General features: G+C 48.1%; 1 protein-coding gene across 4 annotated transcripts in view; it reads right to left on the bottom strand.

Moving 5' to 3' along the window:
* sema6a (sema domain, transmembrane domain (TM), and cytoplasmic domain, (semaphorin) 6A) overlaps window positions 1-15,597 on the bottom strand; it is an 89,919-nt gene that overhangs the window by 38,347 nt on the left and 35,975 nt on the right. For all 4 annotated transcript variants that reach the window (XM_079896503.1, XM_079896505.1, XM_079896504.1 and 1 more), the window contains exons 3-7: window positions 12,824-12,941; window positions 6,356-6,416; window positions 5,996-6,058; window positions 5,251-5,352; window positions 3,561-3,651 (exon numbers count right to left, since the gene is read on the bottom strand). In XM_079896503.1, coding sequence (XP_079752629.1) covers window positions 3,561-3,651; window positions 5,251-5,352; window positions 5,996-6,058; window positions 6,356-6,416; window positions 12,824-12,941 — 435 coding nt within the window. The remainder of the gene's footprint in view (window positions 1-3,560; window positions 3,652-5,250; window positions 5,353-5,995; window positions 6,059-6,355; window positions 6,417-12,823; window positions 12,942-15,597) is intronic.

Below are 15,597 nucleotides of genomic sequence, written 5' to 3' on the forward strand. Positions count from 1 at the left end.
TGAGCCCGAGAGTGAGCTGAGTGTGAGCCCGAGAGTGAGCTGAGTGTGAGCCCGAGAGTGAGCTGAGTGTGAGCCCGAGTGTGAGCCCGAGTGTGGCCCGAGAGTGAGCCCGAGAGTGAGCCCGGGTGTGAGCTGAGTGTGAGCTGAGTGTGAGCCCGAGTGTGAGCCCGAGAGTGAGCCCGAGTGTGAGCCCGAGTGTGAGCTGAGTGTGAGCTGAGTGTGAGCTGAGTGTGAGCCCGAGAGTGAGCCCGAGTGTGAGCCCGAGTGTGACCCGAGTGTGAGCCCGAGAGTGAGCTGAGTGTGAGCTGAGTGTGAGCCCGAGTGTGAGCCCGAGAGTGAGCCCGAGTGTGAGCCCGAGTGTGAGCCCGAGAGTGAGCCCGGGTGTGAGCTGAGTGTGAGCTGCGTGTGAGCCCGAGTGTGAGCCCGAGAGTGAGCCCGAGTGTGAGCCCGAGTGTGAGCTGAGTGTGAGCCCGAGTGTGAGCCCGAGAGTGAGCCCGAGTGTGAGCCCGAGTGTGAGCTGAGTGTGAGCCCGAGTGTGAGCCCGAGTGTGAGCCCGAGTGTGAGCCCGAGTGTGAGCCCGAGTGTGAGCTGAGTGTGAGCTGAGTGTGAACCCGAGTGTGAGCCCGAGTGTGAGCTCGAGTGTGAGCTGAGTGTGAGCCGAGTGTGAGCCCGAGTGTGAGCCCGAGTGTGAGCCCGAGTGTGAGCTGAGTGTGAGCCCGAGTGTGAGCCCGAGTGTGAGCCCGAGTTTTAGCCGAGTGTGAGCCGAGTGTGAGCCTGAGTGTGAGCTGAGTGTGAGCCCAAGTGTGAGCTGAGTGTGAGCCCGAGTGTGAGCTGAGTGTGAGCTGAGTGTGAGCTGAGTGTGAGCCCGAGTGTGAGCTGAGTGTGAGCTGAGTGTGAGCTGAGTGTGAGCCCGAGTGTGAGCTGAGTGTGAGCTGAGTGTGAGCCCGAGTGTGAGCCCGAGTGTGAGCTGAGTGTTAGCTGAGTGTGAGCTGAGTGTGAGCCTGAGTGTGAGCTGAGTGTGAGCCCGAGTGTGAGCTGAGTGTGAGCTGAGTGTGAGCCCGAGTGTGAGCTGAGTGTGAGCCTGAGTGTGAGCCCGAGTGTGAGCTGAGTGTGAGCTGAGTGTGAGCTGAGTGTGAGCCCGAGTGTGACCCGAGTGTGAGCTGAGTGTGAGCTGAGTGTGAGCCCGAGTGTGAGCCCGAGTGTGAGCCCGAGTGTGAGCTGAGTGTGAGCTGAGTGTGAGCCCGAGTGTGAGCTGAGTGTGAGCTGAGTGTGAGCCCGAGTGTGAGCCCGAGTGTGACCCGAGTGTGAGCTGAGTGTGAGCTGAGTGTGAGCCTGAGTGTGAGCTGAGTGTGAGCCCGAGTGTGAGCCCGAGTGTGAGCTGAGTGTGAGCTGAGTGTGAGCTGAGTGTGAGCCCGAGTGTGAGCTGAGTGTGAGCCCGAGAGTGAGCTGAGTGTGAGCTGAGTGTGAGCCCGAGTGTGAGCTGAGTGTGAGCTGAGTGTGAGCCCGAGTGTGAGCCCGAGTGTGACCCGAGTGTGAGCCGAGTGTGAGCTGAGTGTGAGCCTGAGTGTGAGCTGAGTGTGAGCCCGAGTGTGAGCCCGAGTGTGAGCTGAGTGTGAGCTGAGTGTGAGCTGAGTGTGAGCCCGAGTGTGAGCTGAGTGTGAGCTGAGTGTGAGCTGAGTGTGAGCTGAGTGTGAGCTGAGTGTGAGCCCGAGTGTGAGCTGAGTGTGAGCCCGAGTGTGAGCCCGAGTGTGAGCCCGAGTGTGACCCGAGTGTGAGCTGAGTGTGAGCCTGAGTGTGAGCTGAGTGTGAGCTGAGTGTGAGCTGAGTGTGAGCCCGAGTGTGAGCTGAGTGTGAGCTGAGTGTGAGCTGAGTGTGAGCTGAGTGTGAGCCCGAGTGTGAGCTGAGTGTGAGCCCGAGTGTGAGCCCGAGTGTGAGCCCGAGTGTGACCCGAGTGTGAGCTGAGTGTGAGCCCGAGTGTGAGCTGAGTGTGAGCTGAGTGTGAGCTGAGTGTGAGCCCGAGTGTGAGCTGAGTGTGAGCTGAGTGTGAGCTGAGTGTGAACCCGAGTGTGAGCTGAGTGTGAGCCCGAGTGTGAGCCCGAGTGTGAGCCCGAGTGTGACCCGAGTGTGAGCTGAGTGTGAGCCTGAGTGTGAGCTGAGTGTGAGCTGAGTGTGAGCTGAGTGTGAGCCCGAGTGTGAGCTGAGTGTGAGCTGAGTGTGAGCTGAGTGTGAGCTGAGTGTGAGCCCGAGTGTGAGCTGAGTGTGAGCCCGAGTGTGAGCCCGAGTGTGAGCCCGAGTGTGACCCGAGTGTGAGCCGAGTGTGAGCTGAGTGTGAGCTGAGTGTGAGCTGAGTGTGAGCCCGAGTGTGAGCTGAGTGTGAGCTGAGTGTGAGCTGAGTGTGAGCCCGAGTGTGAGCTGAGTGTGAGCCCGAGTGTGAGCCCGAGTGTGACCCGAGTGTGAGCCGAGTGTGAGCCTGAGTGTGAGCTGAGTGTGAGCCCGAGTGTGAGCTGAGTGTGAGCCCGAGAGTGAGCTGAGTGTGAGCTGAGTGTGAGCCCGAGTGTGAGCTGAGTGTGAGCTGAGTGTGAGCCCGAGTGTGAGCCCGAGTGTGACCCGAGTGTGAGCCGAGTGTGAGCCGAGTGTGAGCCTGAGTGTGAGCTGAGTGTGAGCCCGAGTGTGAGCCCGAGTGTGAGCTGAGTGTGAGCTGAGTGTGAGCTGAGTGTGAGCCCGAGTGTGAGCTGAGTGTGAGCTGAGTGTGAGCTGAGTGTGAGCTGAGTGTGAGCCCGAGTGTGAGCTGAGTGTGAGCCCGAGTGTGAGCCCGAGTGTGAGCCCGAGTGTGACCCGAGTGTGAGCTGAGTGTGAGCTGAGTGTGAGCCTGAGTGTGAGCTGAGTGTGAGCTGAGTGTGAGCTGAGTGTGAGCCCGAGTGTGAGCTGAGTGTGAGCTGAGTGTGAGCTGAGTGTGAGCTGAGTGTGAGCCCGAGTGTGAGCCCGAGTGTGAGCCCGAGTGTGACCCGAGTGTGAGCTGAGTGTGAGCCCGAGTGTGAGCCCGAGTGTGAGCCCGAGTGTGACCCGAGTGTGAGCTGAGTGTGAGCCTGAGTGTGAGCTGAGTGTGAGCTGAGTGTGAGCTGAGTGTGAGCCCGAGTGTGAGCTGAGTGTGAGCTGAGTGTGAGCTGAGTGTGAGCTGAGTGTGAGCCCGAGTGTGAGCTGAGTGTGAGCCCGAGTGTGAGCCCGAGTGTGAGCCCGAGTGTGACCCGAGTGTGAGCTGAGTGTGAGCTGAGTGTGAGCTGAGTGTGAGCCCGAGTGTGAGCTGAGTGTGAGCTGAGTGTGAGCTGAGTGTGAGCTGAGTGTGAGCCCGAGTGTGAGCTGAGTGTGAGCTGAGTGTGAGCTGAGTGTGAGCCCGAGTGTGAGCTGAGTGTGAGCCCGAGTGTGAGCCCGAGTGTGACCCGAGTGTGAGCTGAGTGTGAGCCTGAGTGTGAGCTGAGTGTGAGCCCGAGAGTGAGCTGAGTGTTAGCTGAGTGTGAGCCCGAGTGTGAGCCGATCACTGGTCTTGATGATGAAGGTCTTACCGGCGAACAGGGCGACGTTGGCGTGTTTGGCGTCGTACGGGCATCGGGCCATTCCACTGATCTCATCGCCCAGAGCGTCCAGGCTGTCCATCTGCAGGAACGAAGGGAGAGGTCAGAGGTCAGAGGTCAAACAGCAGGAGTGTCGACACCTGCAGGAATTACAGACGAGTCTGAGACTTTCACACACACGGCTGGGTTATTTTTAAAAGCTCTTCCTCTCTCGGTTTCAACAAAAGAACGAGGCCTGCCAAGACCAGCGCCGGATTCACCAAAATATTCATACTGACTTTAAATAGTATTTTTGGGAATACAACATTTCCTTAAGTAAGGCAATAGCAGTTAAAACGAATGCTATTTCTATCTTGTCGAAACGAGCCGTCATCGGAGGCTCACATTCTCCCGCATTAGGAACACAATCAACATTCCTCCAGAAATACACGCAAACACACACGGATCAGGATGTGCTGCAGGCCTCATTCACTGAGGGTCACGGGACGCGTGTGTGTGTGTGTGTCGTCAGGCCTGCGGATCCGCCCGGTAACAGCTGATGTAACGGACACCGGCTCGGGATGAGCGCGGGCCACAGATGGGCTCTCGGGAGGAGGCCGCGGATCCAAGCATCCGTTCAGGAGAACATTTGTCCGCCGATGATTAATGTGGGACGACTCTGGCCCTGGAACAGACGCTCTCCTCAGTTGGACAGCAGAAGCGCTCGAGGTGGACACGACCGAGACGAAGAGAAGCTCGAGGGCCTCCAGGGGCCGAGGGTCTGAGGGGGGGAATCTGCTCCAGGATCTCGTGTGTGCCAGATATTACAGCGACTGCTGGATGATGATCACAGACACACGACACGCTTCTCTCTGACTAAATCTGCAGAAGACATGATGTGATCACGGGGAAAAACACTGAAAGAGCTCAAAACATGGAGGCAAAATCAGCAGCTCAACGTGAACACGTTCATCAGACAATGTAGTCGCTCTCACAGGAGAAACCATGAGAGTGAAACATCCTGACGGGTCGAGACCTTCTAAACGGTTACAAACTTTGAAACGTGTGTTGACTATGACTGTGCAAAAGTTAAAGTCCCCCTGTGGTGAAAATCCAGCTTTTAATGTTGTTTATGTGTCTATGTGGTGTTTTTAATCTGCTTTAAGACAAAGCATGTGTAAATTCATAAGTCGACAGCATTGCTGAGTATTTCCTCCTTAAAACTGCAGTGAACCAAAGACAGTCTCAAAAACACACTTTGAAATCGCTGGTGTTTCTGACGTCACAAACTACCTTGTAACCAATCAGATCAACGTGTGATGAAGTGAAACTTGTGCATAATTTATATATATTTAAGAATATAAACTAAATGAAATATAAACATTTAATTGTTCTGACAGCATTTTATCCGCTCAGAGCCTCTTTAACATGACCTTGATGACATGATCTTTACAGCACAAACAATTCAGATGATTTTGAATACTTTTCTCTGTTATTTAAAACTTCTTCTGGCCCGAGTCAGTGTTTCACTCTCTGGGAAAATGAACCGAGGAATGTTTTTCTGGTTTGATTCTAAATATTAATCTGGATTCTACAGAAACCCTCCAGCATTCAGAGCGGTTCGTGTTAAATATCGCACATCAACCGTGCAGCATGTGAACGCGGGCCGAGGTCAGAGGTCACGGAAACACCCGAGTCTCACCTTGAAGGTCCGACAGGACGGGTTGAAGGCGTTCGTCCCGCACACGAATAGAGAGTCGTCGTTCTGCTGCAGGAGAACCTTGATGAAATTGTGGCATTCGTCCTGAAACGAGAGGAGAAACACGTACAGTACATCCATCTGACATCATCATCATCATCATCATCATCATCATCAATGACTTCATCTCACTTTGCAAACAAACATATGTTCAAAAAAACCTTTTGCTGATGTTTCCATTAAGTTATGAAAACGCTATTTCTGAATGTTTTCTGGAAAACGGCCAGTTTAAAATGCTTTATAAATGTTTTTCTTGGTTATGCAAATGTTAATGAAACAATGTTTTCTCTTTTTTTATCATTTTGCAAGTATTATGAGAATGTTACTTTTTAATTTTCTCGGAAAAAAGTAGTAGTAACGTTTAAAAAACGTTACATGTTTCAAGAACGATGTATAAATAATGTTTTTGTGCTGATGTTTTGAGAACATTATTTAAGACCAGATAACGTTCTATTAATGTTCCTGGAAGAACGTTTGATCATAACGTTGAGAGAACATTCCTGTTCTCTGGGATTGACTCGTTACATAATCTATAAACAATTTCCCAGGCAGCAACATAGTGTCGGCCCAGATCCGGCCCGGATCTGGTGCGCGTTGGATCCACATGTGCCGGATGTGGGCCGGATCTGGGCCGACACTATTGCTGTCTGGGAAATTGTTTATAAATGATATTCCGGTGTGGCTGTACCTTGTGTTTTCCCTTCATTCTGCAAGTGTCCACGTCGGCCTGTCTGGACTTCCACGTCAGCTTCTGTCGACAGGAGATCAATATCAAATCAATAGATGCGCTCACACATTTCACTAGATTACAGGGTCAGGGATCAAGGGTCAAGGGTCAAACGGGCCCGACGCAGCCGTAACACACCAGCGCCTGATTAAACTCTCATCGATCCGCCGTCACACACTCCTCGTCCCGCGTGTCTCTCGGTCACATGACGGCGGCTCCTGATTGGATAAAGCTCTTAGTGGCGTCGGCTCGGGCTCGTTTGCTGCCAGGTAATTAAGAGGAACGCAGAACTCAATCCTGAGAAACTCGAGCAGGACTCACCTTGCTGAAGAAGATCTCCTCGGTGTTGGCTGTCTCGATGTCCACGGTGTAAATGTGATCTCTGTGAAGACACATCAACAGCGTCATTCATTTCAGCTACAATATCAGACACACACACCTCAGAGCTTTTCATGCATTCCTTGAATAATCGTTACAATATCAAGAGCAGTAATCGACAATAATGTTCTTGGCATAATATTGCAGCCCTACATTGAGATGAGTTTCTGTTTTTTAATTGATATACTTTATGTAGGCTATCTGTAGTATGCAGGTATCGTGAGAAGCATTAAACAGTGTGAAAATAAATGCAGATTCTCTTCCTCCTTTGCAGTGTAAAGATGGTTGTTACTGATCAAATGTTATTGGCAACAGACTACAGTATTCTGATTGATTGAAGCAACTGGTATTTTACATAAAAGACAACACAGATAGGCTACATTTAATAAGGTATATAAAAAAATGCTTCAGGAAATCAATTCCAGGGGCAAATATTGAGTGTTTATGTAATCCGACCGTCCACACAAACATCTCTCACACTTGGAATATTTTTAGAATTACAATTCAATTCTTGAGTTTGAATGGTGGCAACAAACAGGATACAGAATTGCATTTTGAACTTAAGACAGTAGAAATCAAATTAGTCATAAACTTTGAATTATGGCTTGATGAAGACAAAAGTGTGCAAAAGTTAAAGTCCCCCTGCAGTCAATAATCGTAATCGTAATAATCAGAATTACATATTTAAATGTTTTTTCATGCTTTAAAATAACTTGAATGTAACTCGACACCCTTGCTTCATTTAGTATACGTAGAACCATGAATATGCTAATTGGTCTCCGCCTCCACTCACTCTCACCAGCTCGGATCATCTGATTCACTCGGTCCGCTGAACTAAACGCTACACAAGTGGAAATATTGGTTTAATTCCGCCAGAAACTGATTCAGAAGAAGAAGCGGAAGAGTGAATCATACAGGCTCGTCTACCAGTCGCTGTATCCGAACGGTAATCCATTTTAAATATCGCTCTCTACAACATCGGACAGTAATTAATATGATTAGCCTTTGGCTTGCTTGACTACATTATCAATCAGCTAATGATGTGTTGCTAATCAGCATCCATACAAACGCTTCGAACAACTCAGAACGTCACTGGAGAAAGGCATATAGTTCATCATAACATAATATACATCATATACATAATTCACCCGCTATATTGCTAAATGTTCCAGATTTTTCCTGTCCCTTCTTAAAGGAAAAGCCCCGCCCACACCGACGGGATTGGTTACGTGTTTGCGATGGTAGGAAACATTTTATTAGACGGCCTTGATTTATGGATGAGGGTGGAAGAACACTTCATTAGCTGATTATTTTCTCTCCGAATTGTAATTAAATAAATGCAACGTCCGGTAATTCCAGTTTCTTTGATTTTGATACGTTGAAGCTCATATCTGTCACATCATCTCACACGTTCATGTTCAGAATCTGATCTTATGTTCAGACTTGAGTTGAATTGAATGAGACTCAGCAGCCGCTGGCTTCCAGTCGCTCAATCTAATAGAAAAGCCATTTGTGAAATGAATCCAGTTACGCGGGTCAGCAGAGGCGCAGCGAATGCCAGATGAATGAAATTCTTCCAATGTTATGAAAAGCCCAGAGATTAATGTGCACACAGCAGCAGATCTGCAGCGTTTGATGGACACGAGTCTGGATTAATGAAGCTCCAGATCTCACACACTCCTCCTGAATTACACACAGCTCAACCGCAGCGATTGTGTTTCTGACGCCGGCTGATGAATTTTAATCACACAGGTACGGTGTCGCTCGCGCTCGTTAGTGAAATTCCATTCTAGCGAGTAATTACTGCAGATGTGAGACCGAGAGAAGTGATGAAGTCAGAGCGTGACCGGCGTCGGACTCAACAATCATGTTCAAACTCAACTTCATGTTCACACCATTCAAACTAAAGAGATTTCTGAGCCAAATGGATTTTGAATGCAATCTTCAAAGTCAAAAAATAGAAAAGAGCTCATTATTGTGGGTACAAAACCAAACCGAAGAGTATTTGTGTGTTGGTGGTTGAAAAATAAAAACGTCCAAATGTAAAAAAATAAATAAATATGTAATTTGTCAACACAACAAAAGAGTTTTTAGCATTTAATGAGATTCGCGTAACACATTTATTTAAACATCAGCCTTTAGTGACAGTGAGCTGCGTATCGCAGGTGTTTCTCTAAAGGACGACACACACACACACACACACACACACACACTTCACAAACGCAGAGATAAAGAGCAGTGCTACGGGTTTAAACACGCCTGATTCTATAAGCTATAGAATATCTGAAAGACGTTTGTAATGCATGTTCTCGCTCTGGTTCATAATTCAAAATCATATAATTGGGTCTAAACACAGTGCAGTAATTATTACAGTGAAGTTTTATTATAATAATAATGGTTATTATTATGTGTGTTATTTATATCTTTTAGTCAATAATTTTATCCCTTAAAACTCATCTTTGAAAAAAAATCTTCATGCCTTAAAATATCTTGAATGTAACTCGACACCCTTGCCTCATTTAGTATGCGCGGCTCTATGAATATGCAAATGAGCCCCGCCTCCACTCACTCACTCAGCTCAGAGATCCACTGGTTGGCGATCACACGTTGATCTGATTGGTTACAAGGTAGTTTGTGACGTCAGAAACACCAGCGATTTCAAAGCGTGTTTTTGAGACTGTCTTTGGTTCACTGCAGTTTTAAGGAGGAAATACTCAGCAATGCTGTCGACTTATGAACTTACACATGGTTTGACTTAAAGCATATTAAAAACACCACAATATTAAACAATATTAAAGGCTGGATTTTCACCACAGGGGACTTTAAATACAAGGAAATGCAGTGTGTTTATAGCAGTTGAGTTCAGCTGTAATATTGCTTGGTTCATCATAAATAAATGATATAATAGCAGCTATAATAGATCTGAACCTGGACCGCATGCACTTCAACACGCGTGTGAGAGCTTTGATCACGTGACTCTCAGCGTGTTAAACAGCACTAATGGATGTGTATCCTGCATCATTAACTTTAAGGACTCGAGTGTCTCATTCCCACAGATTTACGGCCTCCGTTCACACAGTAAGAGCGAGACGAGAGACGGTCAGATCTGAGAGATGTATGAGCTCCTCACACACACATGATCACGTGGACCGCGACGGACACGTGTGTGTCCACATTTACACACACAATGAGTTCAGACTCAGAGTCAAACTGCAGCTCATCAACATCTCTATACGAGACTGTTCGGTCGGAAGCACAAGCCCCTCTGGTGCTCTTCTGTCATTCTTGACTGACAAATTTTACATTCGTTTTGTTTTGTTTTTTTTTTCCATCAGAAGATGCTGTGTGAACACACACAAAATCATGGTCATGATTCGAACCGGTTAAATTGTCCTGTCCTCACACTTGTGCTCCTCGCGGTCAAGATTGAACGCATTGGAAATGAATGGGACGAGTTTCCTCTAGTGGAAGCGTTTGGTACTGCAGCCGAACAACATCTCACTGAACGCTCATTTACTGAGATATCAAGATTAAATTTGGAGCACAACTTGTTTAGATTTATGGCTTTGATTTTCTCACAGTTTTAGAGTAAAACATGTTTTTGAAAATATATATTTCATATAAAAATTGAAAAAAGTATTTTTGCACATTTTTCATAACAATAGTTACTTTTTTAATTTCACTTTTTAAAACTTTTTTCACTTGTGTCGTCTTTGAAGAGATCAAACTTCAGTCTGTCGCTCTAAAGCGTTCAATATTCAGTTTAAGTTGGAAAATTAATTTTCAGGTCTATGCTCAAAAAGTGAATAAATGGATTATAAATACAGCGTAAATATAATTTAGTACCATAAAATCCCCTAAAAAAACAAAATATTAAATAAAAAACATTACCGAACTAAAATATAGTACATTAATTCCATTGAAATAAAAAAATTATATCCAGTCATTTTTGACCGACACGCGAAGAAACTTATAACAATAAGAAACAATAATCTGTCGTGTCGTCTTTGAGGAGCAACAGAGGCTGAAACGGCTGAGAAACTCGGGCTGGTTCTGCATCATGAGAATGATAAGGTGATTTAATTGTGTTCTAATGTTTCAGTGTGGACATGAAAACACTAGCGGAGAACGTTTGAAAACGCTAACATGCAGACGTGAATCATCCTCACATTACTGCTCAAACATCAGCTTATAGCAGCACATTCTCATTCTACAGAGCCTCTATCTCGAGTTCTGGTCTGTTTATCCAAAGCAAAGCAAATAAGTGATCTATCAGATTTAAATGAGCATATCTGCAGAAACTGCACGCCGGGCCTGTTCTCAGAGCAGGTCTGATGGGTGTTTGTGTCTCAACAGAGGCTCTTTGTGTGCAGGAATGCGGGTGAACGTCCATCTGGTGGCCTTTTGTCAAACTCTCTCTCGCTCTGTTCGCAGAGAATGGAGCTCATTAGTATGCGTCTCACACCTGTCAATCCACACAAGCACGCCTCCCCCTGTGCTGTAGCTCCGCCCCTTCATCACGCGAGTCCCGAGCCGACACGCACGCGGCTTCTCCAGAACTTTCTGCTGTTTCTCAGCTGTTCTGGGGTCAGTAGCGGCTCCAGGGTCTCGGTTCCCATGACGGGACCCTCAGGGGCTCATGTGGGGGTTTGGGTTTCTGTGGTGCCGGGGCCGACGACTGAGGAATGTGGACAATGTCCCGCATGCACATACTGAGACACTAACACCAGCTTAATGCTCAGCTGTGTGTGTGTGTGTGTGATCGTCACATCACGCCCAGAACAAAACACACACACACAGCACTGGGGTCTGAATCTGCTCGAGCTGAACACGGTGTGTGTGTGTGTGTGTGAGAGAGTAAGTGAGTGTGTGTGTGTGCGTGTGTGTGCGCGTGTGTCATACAGAGCACTGGGGTCTGAATCTGCTCGAACTGAACACAGTATCTAAGATTGAAATCATGAACTAAATACATAATATACAGCAGATCAATGTGGATTACGCAGCTTTACACAAGATAACAATGAGATCAGCGTTTTCTGCTTTTATATTCACAGCCCCTAATCACAACTTTGTTACTCCTGCAACTTTATTTCTTTAAACTTTATTTCAATGATTGTATTTTGTCGTGACCTGAACTGAGAAAAAACTCAAAGAACTGTTTCTCAGAGGCACTACAGGCCCAAACTAATAAAGGCCCAAAACAACAAGAAGAGATTAAAAAGGAAACATTATATTATCATTATATACACAATATAACAATATCATACATAATATTACATTATATTACCAAACCAACGGAAAACGAGAGATTATAAAGAGAAGAGGTGCGATACGACCATCTGACGGCTTTCAAACCAGCGTTCTCATTGGTGGAGGACGAGTGGGCGGAGTCTAAACCAACCAATCAATGAGAGAGACAGCATTCTCATTGGTGGAGGACGAGTGGGCGGAGTCTAAACCAACCAATCAATGAGAGAGACAGCATTCTCATTGGTGGAGGATGAGTGGGCGGAGTCTAAACCAACCAATCAATGAGAGAGACAGCATTCTCATTGGTGGAGGACGAGTGGGTGGAGTCTACAGCAACCAATCAATGAGAGAGACAGCGTTCTCATTGGTGGAGGACGAGTGGGCGGAGTCTAAACCAACCAATCAATGAGAGAGACAGCATTCTCATTGGTGGAGGACGAGTGGGCGGAGTCTAAACCAACCAATCAATGAGAGAGACAGCATTCTCATTGGTGGAGGACGAGTGGGCGGAGTCTAAACCAACCAATCAATGAGAGAGACAGCATTCTCATTGGTGGAGGACGAGTGGGTGGAGTCTACAGCAACCAATCAATGAGAGAGACAGCGTTCTCATTAGCGGAGGACGAGTGGGCGGAGTCTACAGCAATCAATCAATGAGAGAGACAGCGTTCTCATTGGTGGAGGATGAGTGGGCGGAGTCTACAGCAACCAATCAATAAGAAAGTGATCAGGTGTCTCACTGCAAGCCAGGTCTTTAATCTCTGGCCAAATCAAACAAGCATGTTCATCATGAGAAATCAGATTTGAGATCATTTACAAAAAACAGCTAAAGGATTATTAAATCAGTAAAGATATATTATGATTATTTGTTGTAATTCTGATCAGAAACAGACTGTAGACGCATGAACTGCATGTTCACAAACTAACACCATTAACTGTAAGAACTGTAACCTAGAAGGTCCTGTTGTGATAACACGAATGTAAAACTTTATAAACAAACGCTGATTAGCATGAAGAGGTCGTAGCGTCTGAACATGTGTTTGTTTATGTCCGTCTGCTGCTCGCTGGAATGGGCTGCCGGTTACCATGCCAACCATCTGGTCAATCTCCAGTCTAGCAGAGTCCGCCAATAACCGGCCAGATCCTGGAATAGCGGCTCACCTGGCAGCGACGTAGAGCGTTCGGTTCATGATGACGATCAGCTGGATGTCCAGTCGGTGGCGCTGCGTGTTGTTCCGGCCCGGTTTGTGACCCACGAACGCTGGATATTGTTTGGTATCTGACAGAGAGAAAGATTAATGCCAATGTTTAATTTCGCAGCGAGACGTTTGATGCCAAATAATCAGTTCATTAAAGAGCCCATGAAATCCACACGTCATCGAGCGCTCAAACTCAGATATTACATTCATTATCATCATCACATGTCCACGGTTCCCTGATGTTGATTACTGGTCACATGACATACATCTGAACAAACATTGCATCTCTTTTAGAAATGCTTCACGGCAGTGGCGTAAATCACGTGGATATTAGAAACACGCGCACACACACTCAAACAATAAAGGTTATTAAAGGGTTTTTTCTTTACACTGATGTCATAGACGAATCATTCCGTTCTTAAAAGAATATTTATATAATCTAAATAATCTTTTTCCACTATAAAGAAGCTTTTGTGCGCTGAAAGATTCCATGGATGTTAAAGCTTCTTCATGGAACCATCGACGCCGATAAAGAAGATTTATTTTTAAGAGAGCCGGAAACAAAACGGAGCGATTTCATTGGGCTTTTAAGTTCAAAGCAGAAATATTTTATGTTGTGGGACAAAATGTGTTTATTATACTAGATGATGTTTGCTGGAGATGTACAAACACAGAGTGTGTTCTGTAGGGTTGGTGGAGAGAATACAACGCTTGTACAGTATAAAATACATGATGTCTACACAAATAACCCATAAAACATGAAATCAACGTGTGTGTGTGTGTGTGTGAGTGTGTGTGTGTTTATGAGTGTGAGTGTGTGTGTGTGTGTGTGTGCGTGTGTGCATGTGTGAGTGTGTGTGTGTGTGTGTGTGTGTGTGTGAGTGTGTGTGTGTGTGTGTGCGTGTGTGAGAGTGTGTGTGCGTGTGTGAGTGTGTGTGTGTGTGTGTTTATGAGTGTGAGTGTGTGTGCGTGTGTGAGTGTGTGTGTGTGTGAGTGTGTGTGTGTGTGTGTGCGTGTGTGAGAGTGTGTGTGCGTGTGTGAGTGTGTGTGTGTGTGTGTGTGTTTATGAGTGTGAGTGTGTGTGCGTGTGTGAGTGTGTGCGCGTGCATGCGTGTGTGTGTGTGTTGCATGTTGCATTCAGATCTTCACCCTGACAGGCAAAACAAAAGATCTCACAGTCACACAGCCTCCGTTCAAACACATTTACAGTTTCTCTGGGTAGCAGAAACACATTTGACAGAAATGAGTGTGAGAAAAGAATGAGAACGAGAAGAGGAGAGGAGAGGAGAGGAGGAGAGAGGAGGTGAGAGGAGAGGAGAGGAGAGGAGGAGAGGAGGTAGGAGGAGAGGAGGTGAGAGGAGAGGAGAGGAGGAGAGGAGAGGAGGAGAGAGGAGGTGAGAGGAGAGGAGAGGAGGAGGTGAGAGGAGAGGAGGTGAGAGGAGAGGAGGAGAGAGGAGAGGAGGTGAGAGGAGAGGAGAGGAGAGGAGGAGGTGAGAGGAGAGCAGAGGAGGAGAGGAGGTGAGAGGAGAGGAGAGGAGGAGAGAGGAGATGAGAGGAGGTGAGAGGAGAGGAGCGGAGGAGATGAGAGGAGGTGAGAGGAGAGGAGGAGAGGAGGAGAGAGGAGATGAGAGGAGGTGAGAGGAGAGGAGCGGAGGAGATGAGAGGAGGTGAGAGGAGAGGAGGTGAGAGGAGAGTAGAGGAGAGGAGGAGAGGAGGTGAGTGGAGAGGAGAGGAGAGGAGGTGAGAGGAGGAGAGGAGAGAGGAGGTGAGAGGAGAGGAGAGGAGGAGAGGAGGAGAGAGGAGAGGAGGTGAGAGGAGAGGAGGTGAGAGGAGAGGAGGAGAGGAGAGGAGAGGAGGAGAGAGGAGAGGAGGTGAGAGGAGAGGAGAGGAGAGGAGGAGAGAGGAGAGGAGGTGAGAGGAGAGGAGAGGAGAGGAGGAGGTGAGAGGAGAGCAGAGGAGGAGAGGAGGTGAGAGGAGAGGAGAGGAGGTGAGAGGAGATGAGAGGAGGTGAGAGGAGAGGAGCGGAGGAGAGGACGAGAGGAGAGGAGGTGAGAGGAGAGGAGAGTAGAGGAGAGTAGAGGAGAGGAGGAGAGGAAGAGAGGAGAGTAGAGGAGAGGAGGAGAGGAGGTGAGTGGAGAGGAGGAGAGGAGAGGAGGTGAGAGGAGGTGAGAGGAGAGGAGAGGAGAGGAGAGGAGGTGAGAGGAGAGGAGGTGAGAGGAGAGGAGAGGAGGAGAGGAGGTGAGAGGAGAGGAGAGGAGAGGAGGAGGTGAGAGGAGAGCAGAGGAGGAGAGGAGGTGAGAGGAGAGGAGAGGAGGTGAGAGGAGAGGAGCGGAGGAGATGAGAGGAGGTGAGAGGAGAGGAGGAGAGGAGGTGAGAGGAGAGTAGAGGAGAGGAGGAGAGGAAGAGAGGAGAGAAGAGGAGAGGAGGAGAGGAGGTGAGAGGAGGTGAGTGGAGAGGAGAGGAGGAGAGGAGGTGAGAGGAGGAGAGGAGAGAGGAGGTGAGAGGAGAGGAGAGGAGGAGAGAGGAGAGGAGGTGAGAGGAGAGGAGGTGAGAGGAGAGGAGGTGAGAGGAGAGGAGGAGAGGAGGTGAGAGGAGAGGAGAGGAGGAGAGAGGAGAGGAGGTGAGAGGAGAGGAGAGGAGAGGAGAGGAGGAGAGAGGAGAGGAGGTGAGAGGAGAGGAGAGGAGAGGAGAGGAGGAGGTGAGAGGAGAGCAGAGGAGGAGAGGAGGTGAGAGGAG

Source organism: Squalius cephalus, assembly GCF_949319135.1.
Source record: "Squalius cephalus genome assembly, chromosome: 16".
Lineage (NCBI taxonomy): Eukaryota > Metazoa > Chordata > Actinopteri > Cypriniformes > Leuciscidae > Squalius > Squalius cephalus.